General features: G+C 53.3%; 1 protein-coding gene across 1 annotated transcript; it reads left to right on the top strand.

Annotated features, from left to right (window-relative positions):
* The first annotated feature begins 9,457 nt into the window (after positions 1-9,457).
* On the top strand, positions 9,458-15,252 carry PET117 (PET117 cytochrome c oxidase chaperone). Its single transcript, XM_074864017.1, has 2 exons — positions 9,458-9,610; positions 15,092-15,252. The coding sequence occupies exons 1-2, from the start codon at positions 9,515-9,517 to the stop codon at positions 15,239-15,241; spliced, it is 246 nt and encodes an 81-aa protein (XP_074720118.1). The 5' UTR covers positions 9,458-9,514; the 3' UTR covers positions 15,242-15,252.
* Position 15,253: the final 1 nt, after the last annotated feature.

The raw sequence follows: 15,253 nt of genomic DNA, 5'->3' as shown, positions 1-15,253 counted from the left end.
CCTAAGTCACTTGTCTCCCTTGTCTGAGTGGGACATGACAGACGGTGAGCATGGAGCCCACACCAGCACCCAGGAATGGGTGCCGTGAGGCCATGGGGAGCCCCAGGCTCACATTCCAGCCATGTTACAGGGAGAGAGTGCGCAGAAGGAAGATGCTCCCATTTCAGCCAAAGCAGGATGAGAACAAGGTATCTCCTCTGCAGCCCTTCCCAACCTGCTGCCTCCCTGGATTATCCAGTGGAGGTCCAGCATGCCATAGAGTCTTCCCAGAAGGATCGCAGGGACCTCTGAGGACCACGGCTCAAAAGCCTCGAGAAGATCACAGAGGAAAGGTCTCCCTGCTCTAAAAGAAACCCTTGCCTGGGGCACACCATTTCCAGCCCCAACTTTCCTTCCACCTGGATGTCTGCCCTTGGTCTCGCAGCTCAGCATCTGCCTGTGAAGAGCCGATGTGCTCTCAGGGGATGCTCCCCTCCACGCTGCCCTGCGCCCCATTGCACACCTGCAGCACCAGGGGTGACTCAGCTGGGTTTCAGCAGCTGCCTGCACGCACACACCGTGCCGGGGGTGGGGGGGGGTGGGGGTGGGGGTTCTATTGCCTCCGAGGGCAGATCCTCACCCAAAGCACAGCAACTCCTGTGCTGCCAACCATGGGGCCAAGCCTGACCACTGGAAGGCTCTGATTCCAAGCTGGGTTTTGACAGGTGCCCCGGTTAGATGAGGAACCACTTCACCACAGTGAATGGAGCCAGGATGGCTCTGTGCCAGCATTATCTCGGAAGGAGAGAGCAGTGGCTCCACAAGCTGCCCCAGTTTGTAGGGCGATCTGCTTTCCTTGGCTGAGCAGGGAAGAAGGGATGGAGAAGGTGCCAGCGGGGGGGAAGATGGCTCCTCAGGCTGCGGCAGAACCTGCCCTGCCTGTGCTTCCCCGCCGGGTTTCAAAGCACCCCACCAGGCTGACTCACCGGGCTCCTGTCTCCCTGCCTCCCACAGCCCCTGCCACTCCCAGCGTCTCCCTGTCTTTCTCCACCGATACCTCCGTTTCCTTCCCACTCTCCCCCGCCGGCTTGGCGCTGTCTCTCCAGCCACCCACTCGCTGCGGCTCCGCTCCCTCGGGGCGCCTGGCGTCACCCCAGGTTGCCCTGCTGCTCCCCAAGTCCCGCTCCCCATGGAAACAGCACCCAGCCGCCCCCATGAAGCCCATGGTGGGTGTTGGACCCCAGAAGCATTCCCCAAGCATCCTTCTTGGTGGCAGCCACCACCCTGAGGCTTGGGGAAAGAGGCCACTGGAGGATCCGTGCCCCCCACGTCCCCCACACATGGTCCAGCAGTGCTCTGGGAGGATGGGGTGACCCCCTTGGAGAGGTGTCCACTCTTACAAGGTGGTCAGTAGAGCCCTGAGCTTGCAGACTCTCCTGTAGAAACACACATGTGATGTGTGAGCATCTGTCTCTGGAAACCCTCTGAAGCACCTTCCCCAGCTTTCCCTTCACTGCCTAACTTTTTTTTGTTGCTTGGTTTCCTGTGATCCCACTGTCTGCCCAGTGTTTCCTCCCTGGGGAACTTTGGTACATTCCTACCAAGCCTGATACAGCAGCAGAGGTTGCAAAGGTACTGAACTCCCAGGAGTTTCCTGCAAATCGGTAGCTAAATTACAGAAAGCTACTCCCTCTTAAAGCTCCTGCTGCGCTTAAAAATACATCACATGCACCTTTATTAGACACCAGTGAATCCACATGGGCTTTAACCTCCACAAGTGACATTCATGCAAGTCAGAGCCCCTCCAGCTCCTCCAGCAACCAGCTGCTGGTGGTGGTTGTCCTCAATCCCCAGGGTTTCTCTGATATTTTCACAACAGGCATCTCTACCAAATCCAAGAGCTGCGTGAACAGTGAAGAAATGGGGCAGCAGTCCCTCATCCTTTTTGACCGGTGGTTTGGATTTTGGGTTCTCTCTGGCAAGAGGTCATGGAAAGCTTTGGCCAGGCGGGTCCAGCCAGAGCGGGTGTTGGTACCTGTGAAGACAAACAGCTTCCCTGTCTGAGCCTGATTCCATCTCCTGATGGCTTTATCCTTGAGAGATGTTTTCCCTCTCTGCATTATGCTCAGTTCTCAGCATCGCCACATCTCCATGTTCCCGTTTTGCTGCCTGGCCTCTGCCTGCTTCAGTGGGGTGACTCATGCAAATGCCCTGGAAAAGACACATTTTCCCTGCCATCAGGATGCACTGCACACTGGGATGCACTGCTGTCGGGATGCGCTGCTGTCGGGCTGCGCTGCTGTCGGGATACGCTGCATGTCAGGATGGACTGCACGTGCTCACAGAGGCTAAGAATTCAATCAAGGAGTGTAAAGCCCAGCTGCTGGGCAAGGCCAGCCTGTCCCGTTAGCTGACTGGGACCACAACCTTTTATCGGGGCGTTAGGGAGCCAGCAGTCACCCAGCTGGTTTGGGAACGTTCTCCCCGGAAAGGCGGGCATCAGCTGGTCTGACCCAGTCAGTCCCTTCCCAGGTGCCTAAAAATAAAGAGAATGCTTTTGGCTTTCGAAACGCCTTTAAAATCCCCACTTCCCGCAGCTGGCATAGCCTGATAAGCTGCCGCACTGCCCAGGGGGATGCAGTGGGCTTCGCTTCCCCCCTGCCGCAAGCCCTGCCAGCTCTGCCATCCCCCTCCAAACTCAAACCTCAGTGGTGGAAAATCCCCTGTCCCCTCCCCAAGGACAAATGGCACCTCTGGGGCCCCCAAGGCTTCCTCATTCCTTCCAGATGACCGCCATAAACCCCATTGTATGCGTATGGGGTTTATGCATTTCTTTACCATTTCAAAAACCTCTGAGAGGGGCCGGCTGGGTGGTAGGTGCTGTCCCTGCCATCCCTCTCCTTTTGGGGGGGGAATGGCAGGATTAATAGCATGACGGAGAAGTGATAAGGACATAGAGGGTCAGTGATGGGCTGGAGGAAGGAATAACTGTCTTGGGTAGGGTGCTTGAGGACAGTCCCACTGCTGCCATTCCTGGCCAAACACCCTTGCAGTGAGTGCAGCTCCCTGGGAGTTCTGGCAGCAGTAGAAAGAGAAGATGAGGTCCATCTGGGCTCTTCTCAGCTCCTCTCCAAAAAGGAGGACCCCCAGGAGAGCCTCAGCCGTTGGCACTGCTGATGCTGGCCCAAGCAGAAGTCTGCTCCAAGCCGGGCCAGAGACCGGGTTGGGATGTCCCAACCCCTGTTCAAATGCTGCTGTCTTAGAGATGGACCTTTCCTGCTCCCCATCCTGCTGCCATGGGTGCACGGGGAGGGCTCGCTCCCAGCGGGGATCCAGTGCTGCTGCCGGAGAGTCCCTGCCTGTCCCGCTTGTGCTGAGGCAGAGCACGTGCTCCAACATGCCCAGGATGAGTTACATCGGGATAGGCACCCGCTGCCTACGAAATCGCCCAGGGAGCTCAGCGGTGCCGCTTCCAGCCAGGCTCCTTTCCCTACAGATGCAGTTTGACAGCCAGGGGGGGCTCGGTGCCGGCTGCAGCACCCATGGGCGCCCCTTCCCCCTCCCCACCCACCCAGCTGAGGCCAAACCCCAACTCTAGCCCTCCTCTCTGTGCTACCCACAGGGCTGTGCCGCCACAGCCCAAGAAGCCCTCCTCCTCCTGTTGGGGGAGCCCCCGCAGGGCTCACCCCGCTTTGGGGGCCAGGGACCCACACACCACCCAGCCTTGCAGCAGCCCCAGTGCTGGGCAGCATTACCTTTGCCATGCAAGCTCTGAGGTGATCGCTTGCAGAATTACTCTGCCAACTTTTTTTTACACAAGGGTTTTTATCTCCCAGTGCCTTTTACAACGTTTGCCAGGAAAAAAAAAACCAAACAACCCCACACCTGTAAGCGTCTCTGCCCTCGACTCCCTGCAGCACTGCCGCAACACCCGCCTCCTGCCATCCGCGGGCAAGGGTCTGTGCGATTGCTGCCAATATAATTATAAAGTGCGGGGTTTACATCCTCCCCTTGCTGCCGCGCGGGTAGACTTTGGCCTCCGTCTGCATTTCAACTGCCCGTCCCCGCTCGGGGGAAGTGCATGCAGGAGGGAGCTGGGGTGCAGCTCCCCAGGCTGGGTACCTGCTGTGGCGCCCCAAATCAAAGGGCATGGACAAGCTGTGCTAAAAGCAGGGCGAGATGTGGGGGGGAAGCAGCATCCAGATTGCCCTCCCCACTTCCCCAGTCACGGTGGTGCTGGGGAAGGAGCCCGGGGTGGCTGGGGGCATGGGGGGCCCCTTCGTACCCTCCGGCCGAGGCAAAACAAGGCCACGGCGGGGCAAGTGGTGGCGGCAGGGCCCACACCTTAGTTTATTTACCTGGAGGTGACCCGCTGGCGCAGCAGCCCCCGGGGCTGGCTGGCTAACATGTAACCACACACAGCCCGGCTATAAAACCAGCAGGGCTCACGTAGCGGCTGCCCCGGGCTTCTGCCCTCCCCGCTGGACGGAGGAAGTGAACAGGGAAATTAAAATCAAAAGTAACTGTTGTGCAGGCTGTCCTGTGAAGGGAAGGAAAGCTTCCTTGCCCCTTGCTTGCAAGGGAGGAAAAGAAGGGTTCCCCCTCCTCAGTTTTCTCTTTTCTCCATCACTACAATTTCAGGAGGATCAGAGTCACTCCCCTCCAGCTCCCTGGGAAAATCTGTCAGGGACACAGGGCTTGAATGCCAGGGACGAGCAGCAGAATCCCCCTGAATGGATGGTGAAGGTAGGTCAGAGGCTTGTGAAGCCCACGTACGAACATCGGGGGGGTGCTATATGGTGGCTTTCACTTCATTCATGCCTGGCAGAAAATAAAACTCATCCAAGTCAGGCATACCTCCACCTGTCTGGAGAGGAGGATAACCCAGTCAAAATAAGGCATTTTTAGTACATACATTTCATTCATATAAATTATTTTTTGAGCCTCTGTACACAAAGAAGCCCCCAGTGACCCTACCTCTTAATTACACAAGGGACACAAAAAATCTGAACAAATTTCCATTTTTTCCTCTGCATTTTTCAAGGTTTTGAATACTAACAACGTGACCAGCGCCTTCCCCCCTTCCCCCCCTCCGAGCAAATCCGATGAAAGAAACATTTACTGCCTGGCCAGGACAGCTGCACCTGGACGACTGATGCCTACGCTGCCACAGCCAGGTTTGCCACCGTTTGCGGGGGGCAATAATTCCATTTCTCAAAGTGGAAGAGGCATCACAGTGAGAAAAAAATGCCTACAACATAGCAATTTTTGCCACTATTATTATTAGCGCTGCCGTAAGAAGAAAATCAATGCTAATGACAGCAGGCACAGCGTGCTCCCCTCCTTGGTAGGCTCTCCCATCCACGCTGAGACCTCTGGCCAGCGGCGTGTAGGCACACGCACGCACACCCGCGCTCGCCAGCCACACGCCCGGACCCTCCCTGGCCTGGGGCCAAGCGTGCGAGAGAGGGTGGCTGGGCGCCAGGTGCAGCTCCCCTCGCAGCACCCAGGGGGGCCTGGCCTGGGCTGGCCTGGGCTGGGTTGGGCTCTCAGGGGAGAATTCCTAAAGGCAGCGCTGGCGACCTCCTCCAGCAGCTTTGCGGAGCAGATGGGAACTTGGTTCAGGTTGGGTCTGGGCTTTTTTTCTGGTCTCCTTTCCAACTGAGGTAGCCGAGCCGTTGTGCCTCGGTGGAGCGCTCTGGGTGCGTGCAAACTCACCCGCACAAGCACCGGCACCTGCACGTGCGTGCCCACCCGGGAGGGAGGAAGAGCTGGCTCTGCAAAGGAGGAAGGACCGCTAGCTCAACACAACCCCTGGAAAAAAATTTTGAAAGCTTTGTGAAAACACACCTTTGGGATTTTTTTTTTTTATTATTTGTTTGCAGTTTGATAAGAGAGATTGGTTCCTCATGTTACATGGGAGAAATGGAGTGGGAGAGGGGCTGTGGTTCTGGCCGTGAACATGGAAAGAGGCTCAGTTCAAACTTTATCTCCATCCCCTGCCATATTTTGCAGGGTTTTCCTTATGCTTTGTGCTACTGGTGACACACTCAGGCAAGCCACAACTGAGCGCCCTGTTTTGTGGATCCTCTGGTAGCTAACAGAGGTGAGCTGACACTGCCACCCCTTCCCTTAATGGGATGCTCTTCTGCTCGGTGTAACCACCCACTACACAAAGCTGAGCCAGGACTCTTCCATGTCCGTCAAACTGGTTGGAACAAGCAAATAAACGTTGAAATTTTACTGAGACAGAACCTGCAATGCAGCCTTACCAAGGAGGCTGGCAGACACCCACACTGAGAGGAGGGAGGGGGCGGATGAGGCGCAGAGGTTGCACAAGCTTCTTTGGAAACCAGGATAAAAATGCCCCCTAAGCATTGACTTCAGACGTGTTATCCAAGATCACTGTAGAGATGAGCTGTTTGCCCAGGGGAAAAATGGCCTTCAGCTTTTCATAGTCTCCTTCACTTGCAAGTCAACCCTTCCCTGACTGGTGCCCAACCCCTTCTCCACGAGACAACGCATGCTGCTACACCCAGGCCAGCAAAGGAGGAACCAAGACACAGGAAAGAGGGCATCAAAGAAAGGTATGGGCACAACACACCAGGAACCAGCTACTGGCAGCCAAGGCGTTTGTTTGAGAAAACCTTACGTGGAAAGCAACCATCAGAGAAAAGCAAGCGGAGAAAGAGGCCCTCCCGAGGCACACTTCCCTCAGCACAAGCTCACTCTCTGCCTCACTCTCTGTTTGAGGGCATCAGTAACGCAGTTTGTCTCCTTGCATGGAGTTACCATCGCTTTGCCAGTCACACCCCACCCCGTCAGACCCACGAGACATCTCTGCGACAGGCCTGGAGCGTCAAGGTTGTGTTTGTTGCGGGGAATTCTGAAATCTTCTCTCTTGTCCTTCTGCCAACCACCAGCTAAAAAGGCTTTCCCTGGCAGTACCACTGCTGGGCAGTCCTGCCTCCCTCCTCCATCACCCACACTTCCCTGCCTCTGCAGCCTGCCTCTGGCCACGCTTACCCAACCCAGCTGGAAAAGTGTCCCAGAAAAAGGAAAAAGGGCTTCTCCACATTGTTGCTGCTGCAAGGTTTTAAGCCAGACCCAGCTGCTTATCTGGTCCATGGCTGGGCTTTCCAGAAGGCTGCCTCCCTGAACGAGCTTGCCCTGAGCACGGGAAGGTGGCAACCACCCAAAGCAGGAGTCGAGCAGGGCCACAGCAGGGACGGTGAGCACTTCAGCAAGGGCTAGCCCCTGGGAGGGAAGAGAGGGGAGCGGGAACACCTGAACTACCATGGAAGAAACTCAGGCTGCGAAAGCACAGTCTGAATGTTCCCTGCCTGGGGTTTTAGCCCCTCAAGTTAATAATGCCAGGCTTGGGTAGAGGCGCTCGGCTTCCAGCCGGGGTGAGCTGCGCCTTTCCACGGTGCCAAGGGTGCTGCGCTGGCTCACATCCGCCCCGCGTCTGGCTCGACCCTGTTCTTGGCACTCCAACGGCCTTGGACGCGTTACAACTGCTTATGCATAAGTCTTAATAACAGTAAACACACCAATGTGAGCAAAACTATTAGACTCAATTGAAATATTATCATTCCCACTAATTTTGCCTTTCATTTTAATCACATTTATTCAGCAGACAGATGAAAAAGATTATAATGAGGAGGGATCAGCTTCACACATTTAGTTTTTTTTTTCCACTCAAGATGGGGCTGGGGATGCAACCCCGCCATCCCCTTGTGGCAACTGCTCTGTAACTCTTCTAAGCTCCACCTGGAAATATCTGAGCTCGGTTTTGAGACAGGGACTGTGGTACCTGCTGAGGTTCAGATTCCTTGTGCCCTACCATCCTGCTTGGCAGCGAGCTGTAGCAGATGCTTGGAGAAAAAAGTACAGGAAGGAGTTGGGAAAAAGCCTACACCTTTCACAATACACCTCCCACCTTCCTGTTCATTTGTGGTTTAAGGAGTTTGGGAGACAAAAGCAGCATCCAGATATCAAGGTAAGTTCAGCTTCTGTAGTACCAGGGGCAAAGACTTCCACAACTCACACATGGTGTGACCTTTTTGCTTGGTTTAAGCTTTGCTGCCCGCACACCCTTGGACTGTGAGAAACGGCAAAGAATTATTCCCTGACTTCCTTCAGGGTTTTACAGACCTCGTGGTATATCCCACCTCCCCACTAGACATCCTTTCGTTTGATACATTCGTAAGAGTCACTCTTCTGCACCTCCGATGTGCTCATTTGGGTGGTAACGCAGCAGTGACTGCTGACAAGTTCCCTGCTTTTCAGGAGCGTGACCTGAGCCTCTGTCTGCTCCACAGTGACCAGGGGGAAGTTTGCTTGAAAGTGTTACAGGGTGAAAGTGCCCTGAAATGCTGAAGTCCTCCAGCTGAAGCCTGTAGCGCTTCTGAACATGGTGGATCAAAGTAATTCACGATAGCCATCTGTTGCCCTCACACGGGAGCGCTAGGAACATAATTTTTTCTCTCTCTGTAAAGCACTCAGATACTCCAGTGAGGAGGTGCCAGGGAAAAGCCCCCAGGGAGAGGAATAATACTGTCTTCAGAGCACGAAAAACTGCCAAACACGAGGCCTAAGGCCACACACTGAACAATGAGAAGAAACCAAACAATTGAAGAGCTGCTTTCTCCAGCTGCTTGTCCTATGCAATTTGGGTTTTCTGGGCAAGGGAAGTGCAGAACTGGAGGTCTTCACGCAATAAAAGCAAAAATCTTTCTTGAACTCAGAAGAAATCTCCTTTTGTTTGTTTTTCAGAGCTGTAACCACACTGGAAATGCAAGCGCACGCCGGCAGGAAGCTCCGGAAAACACCCCCTCTGTAAAGGCACCGGGAGGCACCGGCCCCGCTGGCTGCCCTCCCGCAGCCGGGGGCTCTCCCCTGTAGCGGCATCGATGGGGCAAAGGCCCATTTTCAGCCGCCCGCATCAGCGTTTCTGGTCAGAAGGCTGCGAGCGCCCAGCCACGGCAGGGTGACCACCCCCCCGCAAACACTCAGCCCGCGGCGCTGGGGACCAGTCAGCACGGGTGAGGTCAGGCGAGCGCGGGCTGCAGGACACAGCTCCCGCCGCCGTCCCGCCACGACGAGGACGAGGTGCCGCACCTCAGCCCTCAGGCGCAGGGCACAAGGCGGCGGCCTGCTCCCTGTCGTGGGCCCGGGGCCGGCCCGTGACGCGTGAGGACACCCCAAACCCCGGCAGGAAAGCCGGGTAGCCCCGGGGGCCGCTCCACGTACGGGGCAGGCGGCCGAGGGCAGCCGCTTCAGCCGCCTTCCCCTCTCCCGCCGTCCCGGGGCGCGGCTCGGGCCTTCCCCGCCCGCCCCGCGGGACGGGGCGTCGCTCGGCCCAGCCGCGCATCCGCGCTCCGCTGCTCTGGCCTGGCTCGACGCGCTCGGCGCTCGGCTGGGGGCGGGGCGCGCCTCCTTCCCCCCCTCCCCGCGCCGCCGCCCGGCCCTTCCCCCCGCGGCGAGCAGGCGGCTCCGGCACGCGCCGCCCGCCTCGCCGGCGGCGGCCACCATGTCGAGGCGGTCCCGGGCGGTGCTGGCCGCCTCCGCGCTGCTCTCCGCCGCCACCGTGGTGGCCGTGCACGTCCAGCAGCGGCGGGAGCGGGAGGTGAGTGGCCCGACGAGGGGGGGCGGAGGGGGGGGAACGGGGGCGCCGCCCCGCCCCCACGGCGGCCCCTGCGCCCGCGCCCACCGGCGGTCAGGCCCCGCCCCTGGCGCCCCGCGCCCCGCCCCTCACCTGCGGGGTGACTGGCGGGGGGGCTGGGGCCCGCCCCTCACCTGTGGGCTCGGCCCGAGGGCTCAGGCCAGAGCCCGCCCCTCTCCTGGCGCCCCGCCCCTTGCCCCCTGCCCTCTCCGGGCCCGCAGCCTCCCCGCGTGTCCCTGCCTGCCCGCTGCCCGCACCTGGAGACAAGCCCCTTCTCCCCGGCAGGCAGCCGGGTCCGCAGCGTCCCGCCGCCCTCTGCCTCTGCTGGGGCTGCGGGTGCGCCCAGCCCGGAGCCCGGCGGCCAGGGCCGCGCCCGCACAGCGGTGCCCTGCCGGTGCTGCCCGCCCGCGCTGCCCGCGACGTTTCTCTCTCTCCACGAACTCTCCCTTCCCCGCCTTCTGCCTCGGCATCTGCCCCTGCCACGCTCGCGCAGCAGCGCCCGCGCCCTTATCCCCAACCTGTGCGTTTGCCTTCGGGGGCAGGTAGCAGCTGGGAGCGCCGGGGTGAGGCACGGCCGGCTCGGTGGAGGCGGTTTCCACGTCTTCGCCAGCAGCTGGGGGTGTTAGGATGCGGGAAGGATGTAATCCTGCACCCTCTGGGCCCAAGGGCACCACCCTGGCAGCATTCCCAGGGCTCTCCCCTGGCTGGCAGTGCTGTCCCGCCGGTGCTCGTCCCTCTGGCAATGCCTGTGCTCTGCTTTTCCCGAGCTCCACAGATGCCTCCCGCTAAAGGGCAAACAGCGCTGCTCTGTGCCGTGCGGCTGCCCCGGCTCCCTTCTTGTTCTGACAGGACAGGCGGAGTGCAAGCTAACGGGAATACGGGGCAATAATTAAACAGGGATGGTTTCTGTGCTACAAAAATCAGGTAATTCCTGGCAGGCACCGCATCTGCAAGAGAGTCCCACAGCCAAAAGTGTCAGGTCAGACAATGGTGGGTCCCTATACAAAGAAATCCTGCCCAGGACTAAAAGTCGTGTGATTGCAGAATGGGTATGTTGTATGTGACAGAAGTTTGGGCAATGATTGTGCAGGTTTAGACCCTGCTGGTGAGCCAAATGGGTACTGGTAGAAGGGCACACATCTGATTTTTTTCCCCCCCTTATTCACAAAAAAAATCTAGAAAATGCACGCGAAAAAAAGCCTATGTTAAATGACTGTTGTTAAAGGTCTGAAGTAGTCAGAAGTTACAAAACACCAGAGTTCAAGTTGCTAGTCCATACCCCAGCTCAGTTGCCTGTTGCATGGGCTTTACGATGCAGTCCATAATTACAGGATTACATTTTCTTTCCTCAAGAAATTGTCTCTGTCAGTGCTTGAGAATGAGGGATCTTGGAGGATGAGACTGATCTAGGTAAGGAAGGAGGCAGGTTAATTTGCTGCAGAAGTTGGAAAACACACTGAATGGCACAGGCAGTAGAAGAGGTAGGCTGGTCTCCTGGAATGGCAATGGGTAATGGCTCTGCATTTCCCAGAGCTGACCTATATGCTGGGTAGATCACTTAAACTCAGATTTTTGTAGGTGATTGCCAGCTAATTCAGTGTGCCTGCCTTGAGCCACTGAAGGTCTGACAGGAGTATGTGCTAAATGCTCCTAAACTAAAGCTGAAATAAATGGGAGCTCTACTTTAAGCATGTGCTGCAGGACAACACATACTCTTCAAACATCACTCTTGGAGTGTTTCAGTGAGATACCTAAACTTAAAGGATGTTTTTGACATTAATATTTGGCTAATACCTCTCTTTCATAGAGACTGTGAAAATAAATTAACATTTACAAAACATTGATATAGGGGTAACGGGCATAGAACAGTCTACAGGTGAATGAGTAATGCCACTGTCAGAGCGGGATCTATGTATCATGAAGTGAGTAACACCTCAGGCAACAGGCTGAACAAGGAAGTGAAACTAAACACTGAGTACCAGGTCAGGATCCATGCTGAGCACTGAGCAAGACAGTGGTCCCCTGTTATGTAGAGACCGCATTGTAACTCATGTGCAAAACATGGGTAAATTAAGGGCACAACTGCAGATTTATGATGTGCATTCTACCAGTGTATGATATATGTCTCTAGTAAAAGGAGTGGTGGATCAGCCAATGAGTTGATATGGTTAATGTCCTCTGGTTGCTTCATATCTTTCTAATGATACCAGGAAAACAGGGACTTGCTGCCCTTTGCCTGTTCCCGCTGCTCTGTGCTGTAGCTGCTGCTTGGTTTGCAAAATACTGTTGCTTTGGTTGTTACACCCGAGGTTGCTGCTGCAAGCTTCTGACTGGGGAGATCCTAGGTTTCCCAAATGAGGCAATGGTGGGCAGCTTTCTCCCCGTGGGTCTGTTTTATTTTTCCACAGCTGGAAGCAACCACTGCTGCGGAAGGTATCAATGTTGTTGCTGTCAGGCTGCTGGCAGAGAGGCAGTTTTGCTGAGTGTCCTAGAGATGGAGGGGTCAAAGGATCCAGTTGGTCAGCGGCAAAACCTTTTGGGGATTTTGGGGGACAGATCCAGTGTCTGTTCTTTGCCATCCTTCCTAACGCTCAGGTGTGGGCACAGCCTGTGAACTCTGTGTAGGGAACTCATGAGTTCAGAGGTGCCTGACCTGTACATATGTGGATGGGTTTGCAAACCAGTCCTCTAGAATTAGAAGTGATCTCCCCAAAAGCTGAATTTGATGCTAATCTGTATATGTTTTCAGGGATATTAGCATTCCTCAGGATGCTGCTGCTGCAGAAGTGAAGCCAAAATCCTCAATGCTTTTCTTCCAGCGATCAGTTTAACTTAATTTTAAATCACTATTCAGAAGTGCTAAGGCTCAAAGCTTATCTTTTATAAATGAAATCTGAGATTTTCTCTTTATGTTCAAGTCAGGGAATAATGGCTTCAAGTTTAAGGGACTCAGTTATCTAAATAACGTAGTGGAAAAAAGTAATGTGGCTATTCTGCAGTCCTGGTGTAGGGATTATTTCAGGTTTATCTTTATGCAGTTTAATAAACTTTTGACTTTTATAAATTGATATGCCAGGCACAAAGTGATTTGAACTTGTGCACATTTATCTAACTGATGTAGAAGAGCAGGCCTAACTTCTAAGAATGGAGGAAAGTGAGAAGATGATTAACTTTTTCACAGCTCTCTGTCACTTGTGATACTCAAATTATAAAGGTGTCTTTTGCAAACTGTGCATTTTCAAAGTAAATGCATTCACCATATGAAAGATTGCAGAATAGCTGTGTTTTGTGAAAGAAGTTACATTCTTGATGTAATTGTTAAATTACATTGTATCTCCCCACATCTTTTCTTTTTTGTTGTTAACTAATAGTTAATGATGTAATAAGTTTATCAACTTTGTCTTTAGTGATTACTAATTTGTAACCTGAGTTCAGCTGATGGAAGCTGATGGAAAGGGACTGTTTTTATTAGATTAATTTCCAGAGAGAGTTTTGATTATTGGCTGACATGTGTCTGTGCATTTTCTTTACAAGATAAAATATTTCTTAAACAAAACCTTTCTATTTTAATCTTGACAGGAGAAATAACTGCCTTTGAAACATGCAGTTATTGGCATTCTAGATGAGGAATAAAACCCTGTGAGAACTTGTCAAATAATAATCACAAACATCTAAAATGACTTCAGAGTCAGGTTTCAAATAAATTATTTGCAGGTGCATTTTGGCATCATTCAAACAGGTCAAATAACATCTTTTTTTACAATTAGGCTAAATAATTTATTAATATCTCCGGGATCCAGTGGCTAACCTTGGTACCTGTGAGACTTTCTCATTCCTGAGTCCAAGCTGAACATGAGTTGGTAAATTAGGCAGATGGATAATGCTTTAACTAAACTTAACTTCAACTAAAGATTCTCATCTTTAGTTGGGATAAAACACAACTGTGATCACACAGGTTCATTTAAATGTGAGCCAGGGTTGGCTCCCAACCATCATTTCATGTTTTTACTGATTTATAGAATTTCTGTGCTCTGTATCATATTTTCTGCTAAGCTTATGACTATCGCTTTGGAATATAATAAGTGTCTGAATATCTAAAAGCATATTGCTGGCCTGAGGAGTTCAGTGAGTTCAAGCCAAAGCACCAAAGTGGACAGGGCATCCCATGTTCTCCTTTGCACTGGCACTTGTCTTTGGTTAGCCAGCTAAGGGAGTTAAATCAGCAGAATATGACTTGCTTTATGATTGGAAAAAAAAAAAAAAGAGGGTTGTTTTCTGCTGGCTGAGCCTTCTGACTCTGGGGTGGGATGAGCAGTGCGGGGAGCATGGGGCTGGAAGGATGGCAGCAGCACCGGCATTCATCAGTTGAAGTTGCCGGGGAACTGTGTCTCAGCTTATGTCACATGCACAACTGAGTAAACACTTCACATGGTCCCTGTTTCCTTCCACAGTTTGTGTCAGCCTTGCCATCTCCTCCATCCCATGTCTGATCTCATCACCTCTCCACTCACATTGCTCTGCTGCCTCCTCACCTGTCCCCAGAGGTGCCGTCTGGAGTTGAGCAGCTGGTTCCCAGCTAGTCCCTCCCTTCCTTTTCCCCACCCCAATCCATGTCACCAGGTTTGGTTTTACTTATTTTTGCATTCCCCTGGTGAGAGGTAAATGTTAACTATTTCACCTAATTATCCAAGTGGACAAAAAACTTCCAGGTAGCAGAGAGAGAAAAGCATCTGGAGGAAACAAAGAGCAGCTGGGATTTTCTTACAGCTTTTTACACTCGTTGAGGGGCTTACCCACCGATTTAAAAACTGCTGGTCTGTGTTGCACATGTTATTTATAATAAACACTTTAGGTAGAGGGGATATTTTTTGAATGAAGTGCCTTGCTTTTTCAAGAGCCTGGCATAAGCAGGATGTGGGACTTTTACCAGCCTTGCAGCAAGAGTTTACAAGGTAACTTTTTAAGAATAAGACCTGAGCAGAAGGCGGCAGATGAAGACACGTGGCAGTTTTTCTTAAAATCATTTCTAGTTTGCCACCAAATTCTCTCCAAGCAGAGAAGTTTAGGGGAGATTAGTTAGTTTTAGTAAAGATTTAGGGCAGAGGTAACAGGATTTTATAGATCATGTCCATCCTGCATGGCGTGGGAATTACGGTTGCATGGCATTGATTTGCTTGATAGCTTTACCACGTAGTAAACCAACCCATCTGAAGTGAATACAAATAAAGTGCTTTTTAGTGTAGCACTATTAGCTTATCAATACCGGATATTAGCTCCTGTAGTTTTAGATTCAGCCCATGTTAAGTAGCTGTGGCCACATGCAGTGGTAGAGGACTTGCAAAGGCAGCGGTGAACGGCCCTGCAGGAGGGATTAGGGCCTGGCTGGGGGTTGATTGCATTCAGCATCTAACAGGCTGTGATAAACCCTGTTCCTTGTGTTTTCAGAGGCTGCACAGTGGAGTTCTCAGAGATCTTGAGCGTCAAAGTCAGAAAAAGGAGAACATTCGCCTGCTAGAAGAGCAGATTGCTTTGACAAAGCAGTTTATGGAAGAAAGAGACAAAGAGCTAATGGAAAAAGGGTCCCAGCAGTCCTAGGCACAGTCCTGA

This window comes from Strix uralensis, chromosome 3 (assembly GCF_047716275.1).
Source record: "Strix uralensis isolate ZFMK-TIS-50842 chromosome 3, bStrUra1, whole genome shotgun sequence".
Lineage (NCBI taxonomy): Eukaryota > Metazoa > Chordata > Aves > Strigiformes > Strigidae > Strix > Strix uralensis.
The sequence above is the reverse complement of the archived record's forward strand: the minus strand, read 5'-3'. Positions and strand labels throughout refer to the sequence as shown.

Excerpts from the sequence above, each read along its gene's own strand:
- PET117 (XM_074864017.1), top strand. The coding sequence starts at position 9,515 with ATGTCGAGGCGGTCCCGGGCGGTGCTGGCCGCCTCCGCGCTGCTCTCC. Across the intron at positions 9,611-15,091 it reads AGCAGCGGCGGGAGCGGGAG|AGGCTGCACAGTGGAGTTCT; the intron begins GTGAGTGGCCCG and ends TTGTGTTTTCAG.